At 42.4% G+C, this 17,368-nt stretch overlaps 1 protein-coding gene across 2 annotated transcripts in view; it reads left to right on the top strand.

The window, feature by feature from the left end:
* Nucleotides 1-15,543, top strand: part of ahcyl2b (adenosylhomocysteinase like 2b) — an 82,700-nt gene extending 67,157 nt beyond the window's left edge. For both annotated transcript variants that reach the window (XM_084049356.1, XM_084049355.1), the window contains exons 10-17: nt 2,839-2,927; nt 4,277-4,347; nt 5,146-5,240; nt 5,842-5,940; nt 10,212-10,280; nt 10,717-10,795; nt 12,491-12,611; nt 13,331-15,543. In XM_084049356.1, coding sequence (XP_083905482.1) covers nt 2,839-2,927; nt 4,277-4,347; nt 5,146-5,240; nt 5,842-5,940; nt 10,212-10,280; nt 10,717-10,795; nt 12,491-12,611; nt 13,331-13,337 — 630 coding nt within the window. In that variant the 3' untranslated portion in view covers nt 13,338-15,543. The remainder of the gene's footprint in view (nt 1-2,838; nt 2,928-4,276; nt 4,348-5,145; nt 5,241-5,841; nt 5,941-10,211; nt 10,281-10,716; nt 10,796-12,490; nt 12,612-13,330) is intronic.
* The last annotated feature ends 1,825 nt before the right edge of the window (nt 15,544-17,368 follow it).

The raw sequence follows: 17,368 nt of genomic DNA, 5'->3' as shown, positions 1-17,368 counted from the left end.
AGATGTGCTCGGGTGTCACAGATAAATGACATGATAAATGTAAAATGACACGGATGCATTCCCGGATTTAATGGGTTAACAACACAAATCTTGTTTGGGTCCTTGACATGAAAAATGTTTGAGAATCACAGAGTTTAACCCAAGGCCTGTATTCAGTACTGAATACAGCCTCCATTATAGAAAATATTTTTAAACCTTGGTAGAACCTCTCAGTATCAGTAAATTTAGGGTGGTCACAGTGTAGTGGTTAGAGGCCGTCTGCTAATCAGAAAGCAGGGGTCATCAATATGTCCATACACAGACGAATATGTCCGTGGCAAAGACTTGTCCTTGTCCGTGGCAATTTTTTTATTTTCTTTGTTACACACCATTATACACCATGTTCTTATTTTGATCATAAGACCCAATTATTGAATGTCAAGTCTCCAGGTTTTCAGAATATGTGTGGTACTGTACTTAACAATGATGACAATGATATTATTGTCCACACATTTTTCATGTCCATGGCAAAATTTTGACAAAAACGTCCATCACAATCCAGTGTGGCAATGACCCCTGTCAGAAGGTCACCGGCCCGCAGAGTGTGTCCAAGAATGTGTCCAAGTGTCCCTGAGCAAGACATTTGACCCCTAAAAGCTCCTGTCTGAGCGCTTATCGCGACCATCTGAGCAGCCATCAAGCTGGGTGAAGCTGACACTTTATTTTTTTATTTTGTCAGTGACTGCCTGGCTTTTTGATGAACACAGAAAGGCCACTAGAGGGGGTCGTTGGCATAGAAACACATTGACACTGCAGCAAAGGTATTACTGTAGATATCTTTGCTGTCAGGCAGAAACCGTATCTCCATATTTTATTTTTATTTATTTTTCGTAAATAAACGCCCTACTTCATAACACTACAGCGTGACACAAAAGTGTCAAAAGTAGCAGATATACAAGCTCGAAACGCGCCGCGAAGCGATGCGCTTTGAGCTTGTAGATCTGCTACTTTGCTGTTTTTAACCCATTCAATCCGGGAACGCATCTGTGTCATTTTAGATTTTAGCTATAAGCATTATTTTATACTCTGGCTATAGAAAAATAGCAGATCTACAAGCTTCATAGCACGGCACCGAGTGCCGCGTAGATCTGCTATTTTTAGCGGTGCCAACCGCTCTATACATGACTTTGTCCGTGTGTCCGTTTCAGCCTGGGATGAATGAGCACGGGATTTTAAACAGCTATAACTCCAGTTTGCAGCATGCCACCAAGTCCACATTTGGTATGTGGACTTAGACCACCAATAGGCACGAGCATGCATTGATGAAGTTATCAAAGAGGGGTCCAGGGACCCCCAGCGCCCGTATGAGCGATGAGCACGGGATTTTAAACAGCTATAACTCCAGTTTGCAGCATGCCACCAAGTCCACATTTGGTATGTGGACTTAGACCACCAATAGGGACCAGCATGAATTGCTGAAGCCCCGCCCCCTCTGTCCAGGGACCCCCCAGCGTATGTTATGTCCGTCCGCCCGTATGAGCACGGGATTTTAAACAGCTATAACTGCAGTTTGCAGCATGCCACCAAGTCCACATTTGGTATGTGGACTTAGACCACCAATAGGGACCAGCATGAATTGCTGAAGCCCCGCCCCCTCTGTCCAGGGACCCCCCAGCGTATGTTATGTCCGTCCGCCCGTATGAGCACGGGATTTTAAACAGCTATAACTGCAGTTTGCAGCATGCCACCAAGTCCAAATTTAATATGTGGACTTAGACCACCAATAGGGACGAGCATGAATTGTTGAAGCCCCGCCCCCTCTGTCTTCCCATTGGCTGGCCTTTAAACAGCCATAACTCAAGTTCGCAGCATGCTACGGAGTACACATTTTGCACATGGACTCAAACCACCAATAGGGACGAACTGTAATTACTTAAGCCCCGCCCCCTCTGTCTGCCCATTGGCTGGCCTTTAAACAGCCATTATGGCAGTTTGCAGCATGCTACCAAGTACACATTTGGTAAGTGGACTCAGACCACCAATAGGGACGAACTGAAATGAATTAAGCCCCGCCCCAAAGGCACCGCTTCCTTCACACAGGGTGTGATTTTTCAAAGGTAATGAAAGTTTGTGCAAATCTTTGAAAATGTGTATTTTTAAAGCGAACATTTGTAACTCAAATCTTTGCTTCTGGGGGTCCCTGGAACAAAATATTTTGAGATGGGGGTCCGTGGCCAAATACATATCATTTTGGGACAGAAAAAGTTTGAGAACCACTGATAACATAAGCTCCTTTTTTTTTTTTAAGATATTTGTAGAATCCCCAGAAACAAACGTTAAAAAAGTGTGCTTTAAAAAACATATATTCAAAGATTTGCAAAACTGTTCACGATTTTAAAAACAAAATAAAACAGCAGATCTACAAGCTTGAATGGGTTATATAGTGCCTTTCCCGCTGTATATCACTGTATATATTTTTATTTTATTATTTCTTCTTACTTCATATATTTTGTACGTCTAAGATGTAGCAAAAAAAATCCCAACCATATTTCTCTGCTTGTACATGTATATAACGTCTCTGTCGGGTGGAAACCTCATATGTCCAAAAAACTGTTATAAAATGGAGATGAGAGGTGTTTGCCCGACAACAACGATAAGTTATTGACAAACAAAGCCTTCTTGGTTCTTGACTAACCCAGAGGAAGCCTGGGAATCGAACCGGGAACCTTTTCCGATTCCCGAGTGGCCGCTCTCTACCACCTCCACTGGTCCACTGTGGTTCTTCCTATGTACAGTAGTTACTGGTGGATTGTTTTGATGTGCGTGTCTCTTCTCTCTCTCTGTGTATGTGCTCCTCAGGTGGGGAAGGGCTGCTGCGCTGCCCTCAAGGCCATGGGCTCCATCGTGTACGTCACAGAGATCGATCCCATCTGTGCCCTGCAGGCCTGGTAAGACATGGGCCTGAAATCACGGAACCCATTAAAGTGAATATTTGTAAATCAAATCTTTGCTTCTGGGGGGTCCCTGGAACAACATATTTTGAGATGGGGGTCGGTGGCCAAATACATATAAGTTTGGGGGTCCTTGACATGAAAAAGTTTGAGCGCCACTGATATAGAAACATATGTTTTTTTTCAGAATACTGTTGGGAATTAGAAGACATTTTATAGAATTGGCTTCAGGTCTTAATGGGTTAAGACAGGGAAAGCATCTGTCATTTTAGATTTGAACCACTTTAACCATTATTTTATACTTTGGCTATGGTGCCGTGCTATGAGCTTGTACTGTAGATCTGCTATTTTTTTTAAATTGTGAAGATTTGTACAAATCTTTGAATATATATATTTTTAAATGTTTGTTCCAGGGACCCCCAGAAGCAAAGATTTGAGTTGAAAATATATGTATTCAAAGATTTGCACAACATTTTCAAGATTTGTGGATTTTCTATTTTTGAATAGCCAAAGTATAAAATCGTCACCTTATTAAACTAATGGCCTAAGTCATTTTTTCAAGGTTTTCAGGAAAAATAAAAAACTGATCCAGAACAAAACTATATGATATTTCTTAATCATTTCACCCAAAATGTTTATAACAAATTATGACTATTTAAATAGAAATAACACTGTCTGTCAGTTATGTAACATAAGAGATTGAAATAGGTTTAAATAGGATTAAATCTGACTTAGGCCAAAATAAAAAGCAAAACAAATTACAAAATGGCCTAAATCAGTAAATAATTTGGCTTAAGTCACAAAAACATGTGACTTAGGCCAAACAAAAGGCCTATTTTGTCCTAAGTCACACTAGGGAGTTAGGCCATTATACTAAAAGGGGCGTGAACAGCATGATCCTTTTCAATTAGGAGTTGGGCCATTTTACCAGAGGTGGCCAGTGTCATGAGGATCTGACTTAGGCAAAAATATCATTTCCTCAAAAAATGACTTAGGCCATTAGTTTAATAAGGTGACGAAATTATGGTTATAGCTAAAATCTAAAATGACACAGATGCGTTCACGGTCTTAATGGGTTAACATAGTATGTCGTCGCTGTAACCTTGTATGTCCAAAACAGTTCCTTTTTTATTGCTATGAAAATAGCCGATCTACAAGCTCATAGCTATGAGCTTGTAGATCTGCTATTTTTCTGAAAAATCTTGAAAATGTGTGCATATCTATGAATATATGTATATTTTTAAAGAGAACATCTTTAACTCAAAGTGTGTGTGTGTGTGTGTGTGTGTGTGTGTGTGTGTGTGTGTGTGTGTGTGTGTGTGTGTGTGTGTGTGTGTGTCCCACAGCATGGACGGCTTCAGAATGGTGAAGTTGAGTGAAGTCATCAGACAAGTTGATATTGTCATCACCTGCACAGGTACAATTCTTCATCAGTGTCAGGGCTCTATGCTAGGTCCTCTGTAGTAGTTCCCTCTCCCCCAAATCTCTCCCAAGCTACAAGCTTACAACGTGATGCAATGTCTGCTTTTAGATCTGCTCTTTTTGGCCAAATGTTTTCCCCAGAATAGGGATGCTAGGGACAATGTATCGTCAAGTAAAATGTCCATGATGGTGACCAGTGGTGTAAAGTAACTAAGTACATTTACACAAGTACTGTACCTTACACAAGTACAATTTTGAGGAGTATTTCTAATTGTCTATACTTTTAATTCTACTCCACTGCATCTTGGAGGCAAATATTGTACTTTTACTCAACTACAATTATTTGAAAACTTTAGTTACTAGTTACTTTGTAGACTTTAATTATTATCGCAAAACACACTAACCACTTCAGCCCTATATACATTTCGGCCATTAGAAAACAGCCGATCTACAAGCTCACAATGCGTCGCGATGCGAGGCATTGTGAGCTTGATCTTCTATTTTCAAAATATTTTTTTATACATGTTGAACTTGTGAAATGGGACATTATGCACAATGAGTACTTTTACTTTTGTTCTTTTAAGTTTATTTTGATACCAATACTTTTGTACTTTTACTCAAGTCAATTTCGAAATTTCACTTGTAACAAGAGTACTTCTACATTGCAGTAGTATTGATACTTTTACTTAAGTGAAAAATGGGGGTACTTTTTCCACCACTGATGGTGACCTAGCCCTATCGATGTGTGTGTGTGTGTGTGTGTGTGTGTGTGTGTGTGTGTGTGTGTGTGTAGGCAATAAGAACGTGGTGGTGAGGGATTACTTGGACCGCATGAAGAACGGCTGCATCGTGTGCAACATGGGACACTCCAACACCGAGATCGATGTGGTCAGTTTACACCTCCGCTTTTACTCAGACGAGCACCAGATGTCTCACAGCAACAGTAACAGCCGGTCTACACGTTTTGCAATGCATCTGCAGCAATGCGTTGAGCTTAAGCCGTTTAGAACGGGGAAAGTATCCCTGTCATTTTAGAGTTTTTGTTGGCTATTCAAAAATAGCAGTTATACAAGCTCATAGCGTGGCACCGAGTGCCGAGCTTGTAGATCTGCAATATTTTGAAAAATCAAGAAAATTTGAATGAAACCAAATGGAACCTTACTGAATGTAGCAGGATTGTTATTTTTATGGTTCCAGCATGGAATTGTGGACAAAATCGTATCCAACGATAACAAAATATTCTAAGTCTTGGATCTGAGAGTCTAAATGTCATCAAATGTTGGTTCTGCGGGCTCAAATGCCGAATAAATAATGGACCTTGATATGAAAAGGGTTGAAAACCACTGCTGTAGATGGGTAATGTCACAGACTGGCCACGTGAAGAGTGAGATACACTTTTGGGCCACAGCGTTAATAGGCCCAGTCTTGTTTCTGATGAGAATGTTCATATTGTTGTGATGATGACGTTGATGATGTTACTGATCTTTAGGCCAGCTTAAGGACTCCAGAACTGACCTGGGAGAGAGTTCGCTCTCAGGTGGATCACGTCATCTGGCCAGACGGCAAGAGGATAGTACTGCTGGCTGAGGTAACACACGCGCGCGCGCGCACACACACACACACACACACACACACACACACACACACACACACTTAACCCATTAAGACCGGGAACGCATCTGTGTGTCATTTTTTGATTGTTTTGGCAATCGTGAAAAAAATCGTGAAAATGTGTTCAAATCTTTGAATATATATATATATTTTTTTTTTAACGAAAATGTTTAACTCAAATCTTTGCTTCTGGGGGTTCCCTGGAACTCATATTTTGAGATGCGGGTCCGTGGCCAAATACAAATCATTCTGGGGGTCCTTGACATGAAAAAAGTGTGAGAACCACTGATATAGCAACATACAGTATGTTTTTTCAAAAAACTGTTAGGATTTAGAAGACATTTGTGGAATCCCCAGAAGCAAAGATTTTAGTTACAAATGTTGACTTAAAAAAATAAATATATATATTCAAAGATTTGCACACATTTTCACGATTTTTCAAAAATAGCAGATCTACAAGCTCATAACTTGTAGATCTGCTATTTTTGAATAGCCAAAGAAATCTAAAATGACAGAGATGCGTTCCAGGTAGTGATGTGTGGGTCGGGTTTTTTCATGACCCGCCCCGCCACGGAACCCACCCCGCCTCAACCCGCCCGCGAACCCATATATAAATCTATGGCTCAACCCGCCCGGCGACCCGCGGTGGGAAAAAAAAAGATAATCATCATCATCATCATAATAGCTCAGATTTATATAGCGCTCTTTTAAGTACCCAAAGTCGCTTTAAATGTCTACAGTAGCACAACATTGTCATGGGCAAAATAAACAAGCATGTTGTTCAAAATATTTTTTTTTTTTTTTTTTTTTTTGTGTAAGAGCGGCTGCCCCGCTCACCCGCAGCCCCGCATAATTGCCTCTGAAATCCTGACTCGACCACCCGCGCCGCGGGTTGACCCGTGGGTTTACGGGTCGGCCCGCTCATCACTAGTTCCCGGTCTTAAAGAGTGAAGAGACACTTCCATCTCGTTTCCTGGGGCCGTAATTGAGAGAAGGACATGATTTAATGAATGTTTTTAATCTAAGAAGGAATCCTGCAACTGTTTATATATACTGAACCTCAATTAGGAGCTCTGTGTCTCTATTGTTTTTTTAATGCTCTTAATGCAGGCTTAACCTCATCTACTTAATCATCTAATACACTACATTAACTCACCGGCTTAAACAAATCAAATAGTCTGACTCACACTGACCAGGAAACAGATTAGAGCGGATGAGCAGTATTTGCCTATGAGTTAAAACCATCTAAATGAGCTCCGCTCAAAGGAAGATGAAAAGGTGTGATAACAGATCATGTCATGTGGGAAATGGTTTGATCCAGACGCATACCATAACAAGGAAATTAAATAAACCATCATGGTGGTGCAATACTGTACAGGAAGTCAATTAGAATGTTTTTCTTATTTTGGGTTGTGCTCTTAACTCTTTGACTGCCAGAGTGATAGTGTAATTGTGGCTCTGTTGTCCACTCTTTAACCACTTATACCCTGTCATCACTATTTTGGGCTGAGTTTTTTTTTAAGAACAAAACAATCTAACTATATAAATGGCGACCAACTTCCGCACCCTCGGTGTCCACACCCCACAGCTCTGTTATCGACTAAACAACGCACCGCCAGACCACATGTCGGCAACTGACTCGCCACGGCGGCCGCGCTGAATTTACGCCTCGCGTAGGGGACATCTCACTGCTAACTACACCTTTTCCACCGCGCAACATAATTAATTCTACTCACCAAATGTCGGACAAAACGGAAGGCGAGGCAGCTTCGTACCGTTTACCGTGCGCACGACCTCATCACCACAACAGCACGCAGCCGCTGCGGGGTTTTTTTCCTTTTTTTCCAAACTTTTTTTTTGGTCACCATTTTCTCCAGGCACCATTTCTGGTGTAACGTCGGGTGTTTCTTTTCACCAGCCAATCACCTTTCACGTTGCCACGTCCGTTGCCACGTCGCGCTGACGTACGCTAAACAAGCGCTGCCGTGCGCACAATGCAAACGAGCCCAAAGGCGCGCAAAAATAAGCCGACCATTGCTTAGACACAAAGTCAGACCTGGCAACGCAGCCTACGCCAATCATGTGTGAGAGATCTACAAGCTATGGGGCAGAGACGCCACCGTATCTTAGCAACAACTACAGCGCTCACTCTCATTGGTCCTGTCACGCTAAGAGCAGTCTCCAGACAATGGCATCGCAGACAGCTTGCTGTTACTGCTGTAGCCATCACAGGCAGTTGCAGCACGACGGACAGGGCGCTGTGATAGCTGCCATGTCGCTAACGCTAACCTGGTTGTCATGCCTGCAGCGGCTGTGCAATCACTTTCTCAACAATGCACGTTCGTGTGGTGAATGTCTATATTGCTGCTCAGTTCGTCCATTGTAGATGGTGTATGTTTGTGTGTGTCTTCTGGAGAACAATGTAGCTCCACAGCAACTACAGTAACTAACGTAATGGCAGGACCGCCCCGTGCAACGCCTGTTAGGCTGCATTATGGTCATGTAGTAATTTCAGATAATTTCGCTCCGATTAGAGCACTGTTTATCAACCCTTTCACGCCGCCCCCCCCCCCCCCCCCCCAAATACACGTACTTGATCTGGGACCCCCCCATTCTGTTTGACTCCGTTCCACAAGTAAATATTGTGAAAATAGCCGATCTACAAGCTCGCAACGCCTCACGTTGAGAGGCTTTGTAAGCTTGGAGATCGGCTATTTTCTACATGATTGCCTCTTTCTTACATTCTTTGCCAATGTGGCCCATGTTTTCATAGCATAGTTTATTGACTACTTCTGTTGCAGAAATGGCCATTTCCTTTACTTTCGGTTTTTTATTGTCTCCGCCAGGCCGAAAGGCATGGCGCAAGACTATGTTTCACCCCCTGTCCGTCCGTCTGTGATAGCTAATCTCTCACATCGTTGACTTGATCGCAGCAAAATAACTGCCCGATGTGGAGAGTCAGTGAGAGCTGGATAAACGACGTAAAATGTGTCAAAAGGAGTCTGTACGGCTGTCCATAAATGAACACATGACGTCGATGGGAGAGGAGATATTGTGTCTTTTGGACAAACAGCAGCGTGGTGCTGATGTTTGTTGTGTGAAGCAGCTTAATGTCAGAGTGTTTGTGTTGGAGCGCCTCAGTGCGGCTGCAGAGTTCATGTGCAACCTCTTCCACAGAGACACAGAGACACTAGAAACTCTGCTGGGGACAAAAAACACTGCTGGGCATTGACTTTCCTATGGACATTGATCTACACACTGCAGGTATATCTGCTACACACACAACATCAAACTACACACTGCAGGTATGATGCAGCGTTCGCATTACAGCCAGCATGCCAGCGTAGTTCCCATATGGTTTCAAGGTGGCCTAAACCATATGGACCCCATGTCAGCAATGTCAGCGCCATCCACTTCAGTCCCAACTGCGATGCCCATGCAGGCTATAAGTAGCTTCTACCTGGCCCTTAGGTGGGCCCCAACTAGCCATGTTTATGTGGGACCAAGGCGGGTCCTAACTGCCTTTGCCCATGCAGGCTTTAACTGGGTTCTACCTGGGCCCTAGGTGTACCCTAACCAACCACAGTGCAGTGCCCATCGCTCCAATTGTTGTGACGTCAGGGCTCTCAATACTGCACATTGGTGGAGGAGGAGGGGCCGCAGGGCAACCGCACACATCGCTGAACCAATGGTAGCCCACGGATGTTTCCTCTGTGGATTTACAATCTGCCCCTCTATGCCACATATCATCCGCACTACAGGCTCTTCACTGACCGAGCCACGGCCCCACTGACCCTCATGACGCTACGCCACTTAAACGTGCGGCAGCATGCGCTGGGTTGCCAGGTTTGCACAGCCAGCGCCAGAAACAAGCAACCACCTTCATGAAAAAAAAAAAAAAATTCCAGGGGTGTCCACGCGCGTCCCAACACTCCACAGGGGGTCAGTGGACCATCAGCGGGTCCGCGGACCCCCTGTGGACCCCCTTAAACATAACAAATATTATTTCTTCAAAATTTTTCCTTTTTCACAAAAACTTTTCCACAGTTTTACTCCGGCGATTTGGGTCCCCCAATATACACACGGCTGGGCCCCGTGCGCGGCTGGGGTTGAGGGGGGCGTAGCCCCCCGAAACTCTAGTAACCTATAATGCCTAAATGAGGACGCCGGGTTGAAATGGGTTTAAACCTGTCTTCGCGGATTAACGTCTCGTTTTGACTCGTTTTCTATCTCTATCTTTCCATCCAGGGTCGTCTGCTGAACCTCAGCTGTTCCACCGTGCCCACGTTTGTTCTGTCCATCACCGCCACCACCCAGGTAACCACCCCAACACCTCCCCTAGTAGTGTAGTGTTTAGGTGTATGTGTAGTGTTTAGGTGTATGTGTAGTGTTTAGGTGTATTTTTTATATTTATTCTGCCATGTCCAGGACCTGGGTAACACATTTTAATTTGAATGACAATAAAGCTCCTTAACCTTAACCCTCTGCACGCTCCTAATGTCCACCTTCAATGGCGCCTGTGTCTCCACCAAATGAACCAATTATCTTTGTGTAAAAAATGAAAAACATTGTACGTTTTTAGTGATAGTTACAGATAGTAACTGTGTGTGTGTGTGTGTGTGTGTGTGTGTGTGTGTGTGTGTGTGTGTGTGTGTGTGTGTGTGTGTGTGTGTGTGTGTGTGTGTGTGTGTGTGTGTGTGTGTGTGTGTGTGTGTGTGTGTGTGTGTGTGTGTGTGTGTGTGGGGTCTTTCAGGCCCTGGCTCTGATAGAGCTGTACAACGCCCCTGAAGGACGCTACAAGCAGGATGTTTACCTGCTGCCTAAGAAGATGGGTAAGTGCTTGTCTGTCCTTCTGTCAGTATTAACCTATTAAGACCGGGAACGCATCTGTGTCCTTTTTCTTTATTTCTTTGGCTATTCAAAAATAGCAGATGGGGGTCCGTGGCCAAATACATATAATTTTGGGGGTCCTTGACATGATAAAGTTTGAGAACCTCTGATATTATAGCAACATGAGTTTAGAAGACATGTGTAGAATCCCCCAGAAGCAAAGATTTGAGTTACAAATGTTCGCTTTTAAAAATATGAGCTTGTATATCTAAATCTAAAATGACACAGCTAGATACTTTCCCGGTCTTATTGGGTTAAAGGTGTTGTAAGTTATATTTTTGGGGGTTTTGTTTTGATAAAAAGCTAAAGCTTCATCCAGTTTCATCCTATGAAACTCTCCGTCTATCGATCCGCCCGTCCTCCCTCTCTTTCTCTAATCCCTTGTTTTCTTTCTTTCGGTTGATAATCTAGTCCAGGGGTCTTCAACGTTTTCAGGCCAAGGACCCCCTAGCTGAGAGAGAGATGAAGCAGCGCGAGGCGTTGTGAGCTTGTAGATCTGCTATTTTTGGCTAAAGTTCTCCTCAGAAAATGGATGCTAAGTGTTTAAAGTAAAACAATAAAAAAAATGATATCACAAAGATTTAGCGGACCCCCTGTAGTAACTCTGAGGACCCCCTAGGGGTCCCGGACCCCCTGTTGAAGACCCCTGTTCTAGTCGGTAAACGGTCAAATCCTGAGTGTCCGTTTAACTTTGAGAGTGTAAAGAGGGACCCGGTTTTATATCCTCACAAGTATAGTAATACAAACGTGTGTGTGTGTGTGTGTGTGTGTGTGTGTGTGTGTGTGTGTGTGTGTGTGTTCATGTTATCTACACAATGGCATCACTCTGCTCCGTTCCAAATGGAGCCATCTCCCTAGACCCTGCATTGTTTACAATAGAATGGTGTGTGTGTGTGTGTGTGTGGGGCCAGCAGGTTGGCAATTGCTCTGCCTATCACTGCATCCTCTTTGTATTCATGGTGTGTGTATTCGCACGCACACACACCAAGCCAAATATAGAGTAGGTCGCCCTGTCAAATGTCCTCTCTCTCTCTCTCTCTCTCTCTGCCGCTGTGCTCTGTGACGGAGAGATGAGATAAAGAGAGGTGGACGGAGTGAAAGAAGGAATGGGAGGGGGGTGCAGATAGAGGGAGAGGAAGGGAAATCAGATGAGAGGTTGTTGGGACAAAGAGAGTAAGAGGAGAGATGGCTAGCAGTCCTAGCATTATCTACACTTATCTGTCTCTCTCTCTGTCTGTCTCTGTCTCTCTCTGTCTCTCTCCCTCCATTTCTCTGTCATCTCTCACTTTATTTATTCTTATTTTTTCCTGTTTTTGAATAGCCAACATGTAAATGGGTAAAGTGGTTTAACTGAGTGTGATAATACCCATTAAAACCGGGAACGCATCTGTGTCAGCTTAGATTTTAGCGTTGTCTATTCAACAACAGCAGATATACAAGCTCACATTGCGTCACTTTGTGCCACGCTGCGAGCTTGTACATCTGCTATTTTAGATTTGGAAAAATCTTGAACGGGTCCATTTCGTTCCATTTGTATACTGTCAGCGTTAAGGGGAGACCTTGAAATGTCAAGGTTTGAGAACCAAAGCTGCACTGTATCTGTGCGTGTGTGTGTGTGTGTGTGTGTGTCCGTCCAGATGAGTACGTTGCCAGTCTCCATCTCCCTACATTTGATGCTCATCTCACAGAGCTGTCAGACGAGCAGGCCAAGTACCTGGGCTTAAACAAGAACGGGCCCTTCAAGCCAAACTACTACAGGTGGGTTTGCGTGTTTACCAAGGGGCCAGCTTGAGATTTTTACATCGACTCCAATACGGAAGAGACAGTTCATATGAATGGCCTGTAGTTTTGCTGTTTTACCCCTGCTGCTGTCAGAGAGAATATTCTCTCATTGTAAGCGGATGGGTTTTAATGTAAGCTTTCAATCGTTCGGGTGCAACAGAGTGAGCTCTCAATGCACAACGCATTAGAAAATGTTTTAAGTGAACAAAATGATAACAAGAATTTTGGATAACCTTTTTTTAAAGGGCATGAGTGTGTTTTATACAATATCGTGTTATGGCATCATGCTAAAATGGCCGATCTGCAAGCTCACAATACATTGAGATGCGTTGTGAGCCGCTGTGTTGCTGCCAGGGATTAAAGTTCTCAGTCCTGGGGACTGATTTCAGTCTTGAGGATTCCATGTGCCATGTTTAAAAATCAAAAATCACATATTGGGACATGGTCTGAAAATAATTTTCAGTCTTGGGATTCTTTTTTGCTTTAACCCCTGTGCTGCTATTTTTGAAGATTTTTGGAATGGGTTGAGAAGACATTTTCCTAACGACGCCAGGTTGAAAGCAATTGTAAAGCTGTAAATATTTAGAAATGTATTTTGAGAAACTGACTGGACAACACTCACCAACATATTTGATATGGATTCGTACCGCAGCGACATGGACATTGACTTGGTGTTTTTTTTTTCTTTCTTCAAGGTATTAAAAAAACCAAGACGTTGAGGTGAAAAATGAAGAAATTCAACCAATAATTACCACGAATCGCACAGACCCACAGAAGGACGAGAGGAAAGAAGGAGGGAAGGACGGAATCGTACCACCCTCTGCTTCATACACCGGAGAAGAGGAAGTGCTGACTGGAAGGGGCGTGGCTTTTTTTGCCCGCATTTTTCGGCAGTCATTTTTTAATTTATTTACGATTTAGATGACGATTTCTTAGGCGGGGGGGGGGGGATTGGGGTGGGGGTACAACAACTTAAACCTAGCTACTCCCGCCGTTCACCTCCCGCTAGCTAGCATTCCCCTAAACATCGCCAGTCTTTCCCCCCCCCCAAAGACTTAATTTTTGATCGATGTTTTCACATGTCATCTTTTATCACCACTGTCTCATCTTTATTCGTCGTCAACTTGTTCATAAATCTTCCCCCCTCGCCCTTCCTCCGTCACCTGATCTTTTATCTCTTGTTTAACTATAAATTAATGATACTGAGAAAAGAAATACCCCCCCCCCCCAAAAAAAAGAAAAAAAAAACTTGATTTAAAAAGACAAAAACCTTGTGTTGTGAATGAAGATGACCTCTGTCTGCAGATTTATTGACGGACGGGTTTTCCTGTCCCGCATTTTTGTTGTCTTTTTCTACTTGTGATTATGTTTTTCTGTTTCGATTTGTTTTTGTTTTTTCATTTCCTTTCTTAGTTCCTGCCGAAGGGAGGGGGGGGGGCTGGGGGTCACATGTAGCCGAGAGGGGACAAGGGGGTGGGATCTCAGGGTCCAATCATATCTTGGCTTTTCTTTCATTCGATCTGCTTTTTTTCGTTTTGTTTCTGACGGAGATTTCGCCGTCTGTCGTTCCATTTCTAAAACGTTTTCTATTTTTTGCGTGTGCAGATTTTTTTCCTCTTTTTTTTTCCTACATTTTATCCTCCAATAAGATTGTATTTAGTCATCTCCTCCATTTTCTTATCTTTTTTTTCCTTCTTCATCATAGTATGACTGGACAGAAACGGTTTAATTTGCCTGGGGACCCCCTGTTTTAGCCAGCCGTCTTTCCACATAAGCCACAGTAAAATCATCTCCTTCGACTTTTATTTTTTACTGCATATTGAATCTCCCCGTGCGTCTCCTGCTTTCCTGCTGCTCAACCAACACGTTTTGAAGTCATTTTTTGCTTCTCATGATTTAACCACACTTAAGCCATTCTGACCGGGAACGCATCTGTGTCATTTTAGATTTTAACCACTTCAACCATTATTGTATACTTTGGCTATTCAAAAATAGCAGATCTACAAGCTCATAGCGCAACACTGAGTGCCGCGCTATGAGCTTGTAGATCTGCTGTTTTTGAAAAATTGTGGAAATGTGCAAATCTTTGAATATGTATGGGTCTTTTTTAAAGCATTTTAACTCAAATCTTTGCTTCTGGGGGATTCTACAAATGTCTTCTAAATCCCAGCAGTTTTCTGAAAATCTTCTGTTGCTATAATATCAGTGGTTCTCAAACTTTTTCATGTCAAGGACCCCCAAAATTGTATGTATTTGGCTTTGGACCCCCATCTCAAAATATGTTGTTCCAGGGACCCCCCAGAAGCAAAGATTTGAGTTAAAAATGTTTGCTTTAAAAATATGTATATTCAAATATTTGCACACATTTTCACAATAAAAGGAAAATAGCAGGTCTAGTTCGTAGTATATCTGCTATTATCTGCTATTTTTGAATAACCCAAAGAAATCAAGCAATTACACAGATGCGTTCCCGGTCTTAATGGGTTAGAACCTCTTGGGGAACCGGACTTGAGGTAAAACTGTACTTTTTACGTCTGCACCAAATCTCCTCACCAAAAAATAGCCGATCTACAAGCTCACGTCGCGGCGCATTGTAGATCAGCTATTTTTGCCGAATGTCCCCCCCAGAAAATGGATGCTGGCCGGGGTTCAAGTATTCCTTTTTAGTTTCTGTTCCTTCCCATCTAGCATTACTTACTATACTGTATTAGAAGCATGGCGGATTTGTGAAATCATTACGGGGGGATATATATACTGTATTTAAATATTTATATAGAAATTAAGATTTTTCTATCTTTTTCTCTTTTGTTTCGTTCTGTTTCCTCTGCCATCTTTTTGTCTACGTTACCTTTTGGAGAGAGAGAGAGAGAGAGGGGGAGAGAGAGAGAGAGAGTAAAAAAAAATCAAACTTTAATGTCATTATAAAGAATAAGCAATTTAAATGTTCTATGATGATGCTAAGTGTAATAAATGTACTTTAAAAAAACCTCATTCTTTGAATACTGTGACAGAGACTATACAGAAAGACAAACCAAATGTAAAGTTAAGTTGGCGGCCAGTTCCGGTACTCAAACCTTACCAGGTCCTTCACTCAAAAAGTGTGTTTCACTGATGAAATACTGTAACAAGAAAGTCACTACTTTATTTCTTATTTCCTGGGTAGGCGTTTGGCTGTGGTCTGTTGTTCACTCTCAATAGTATAAAATAAAGTTGGAGAACCATTGGCGTAGACTTTGAACAAAGCGAAGGAGGCTTAAACTTGACCCATTCAAACCGGGAACGCATCTGTGTCATTTTTTATTTCTTTGGGCTATTCTAAAATAGCAGATCTACAAGCTCATAGCGCGCCACGAGTGCCGTGCTATGAGCTTGTAGTTCTGCTATTTTAGAAAACAATCGTGAAAGTGTGTGCCAATCTTTGAATATATAGATGTTTTAAAGTGAACATTTGTTACTCAAATATTTGCTTCTGGGGGATTCCACAAATGTCTTCTAAATCCTATGTTTTTTTTTATATATATTTGGCCGCGGACCCCCATCTCAAAAAATATTTTGTTCCAGGGACCCCCAGAAGTTGTAACGGAGTTAAAAATGTTTGCTTTAAATATATATATATGTTCAAAGATTTGCACACATTTTCACTATTTTTCCAAGATAGATCTACAAGTTCTTAACGCGGCACTCTGTGCCGCGCTATGAGCTTGTATATCTGCTATTTTTGAATAGCCAAAGAAATCTAAAAATGACGCAGATGCTTTCCCGGTCTTAAAGGGTTAAAACTAAACATGGGGACCCAAACATTCACCACATTTTGTCGGATATTCACATAACGGTTATGAGCCTTGCAGAATTGTGTTAAAAGGGAACTTTTATCTTGGAAGATTGCCAAGTTCAATGTATCCTGAACTGTGAAGCGTTGTTGTTGTTGTTTTTTTCCCCGCCTTCTGGCCATGATGGTTGTCACTGTGTTGTTGAGCGGAGTCTCACAGGGCTCTATACTAGTGTCTTTCCTGTTTTCGCTCTACATTAAGCCATTTAGACCGGTAAAGAATCGGTGTCATTTTTAGGTTTCTTTGGCTATTCAATAGCACTAGATATACAAATCTTTGAATATGTATTTTTTAAAGCGAGCATTTCCCAAATATTTTGTTCCAGGGACCCCCAGAAGCAAAGATTTGAGTTAAAAATGTTTTTTCAAAAACAAACACAACATGTATTCAAAGATGTTCAAGATTTTTGAATAGCCCAAAGTATAAAATAATGAAGACTATAGCTAAACATCTAAAATGACAGTCTGCGTTCCCGGTTAAATATCTTATCTGAACATAGCTGACAGATGATCTCAAAACGCGCCGTGGCGCGACATGTTGTGAGCTTGTCGATCAGCTATTTTCTGCAAAGGTTTTCCCAGAATACGAATTCTGGGGTTTAAGTGGTTAAGTGAAGCCCAATTATTCTGCTACCACAAGCCTGTGGTTCTCAAAGTGGGGTCCGGGGACCCCCATGAGTCCTTGAGAGGGTGTAGTGGTTTCCTTTGTAGTAGTGGATAGTACTTTTTATGGGGTTCCAGCTAAATATTAGCTTAACCACTTTAACCCAATATAAAGTCGCATTGCGACGCGTTGTGGGCTTGTAGATCTGCCGTTTTCAAAAGAAGCTTGGAAATCTTTTGACACATTTGGAATATTTTGAAACATTTTAACACCAATCTTGTATGGGTGGGGTCCCTGGCA

The sequence above is a fragment of the Gymnoscopelus microlampas genome (genome assembly GCF_963454915.1).
Source record: "Gymnoscopelus microlampas genome assembly, chromosome: 23".
In the NCBI taxonomy this organism is placed as follows: domain Eukaryota; kingdom Metazoa; phylum Chordata; class Actinopteri; order Myctophiformes; family Myctophidae; genus Gymnoscopelus; species Gymnoscopelus microlampas.
This window is presented reverse-complemented; position numbering and strand designations above follow the sequence as displayed.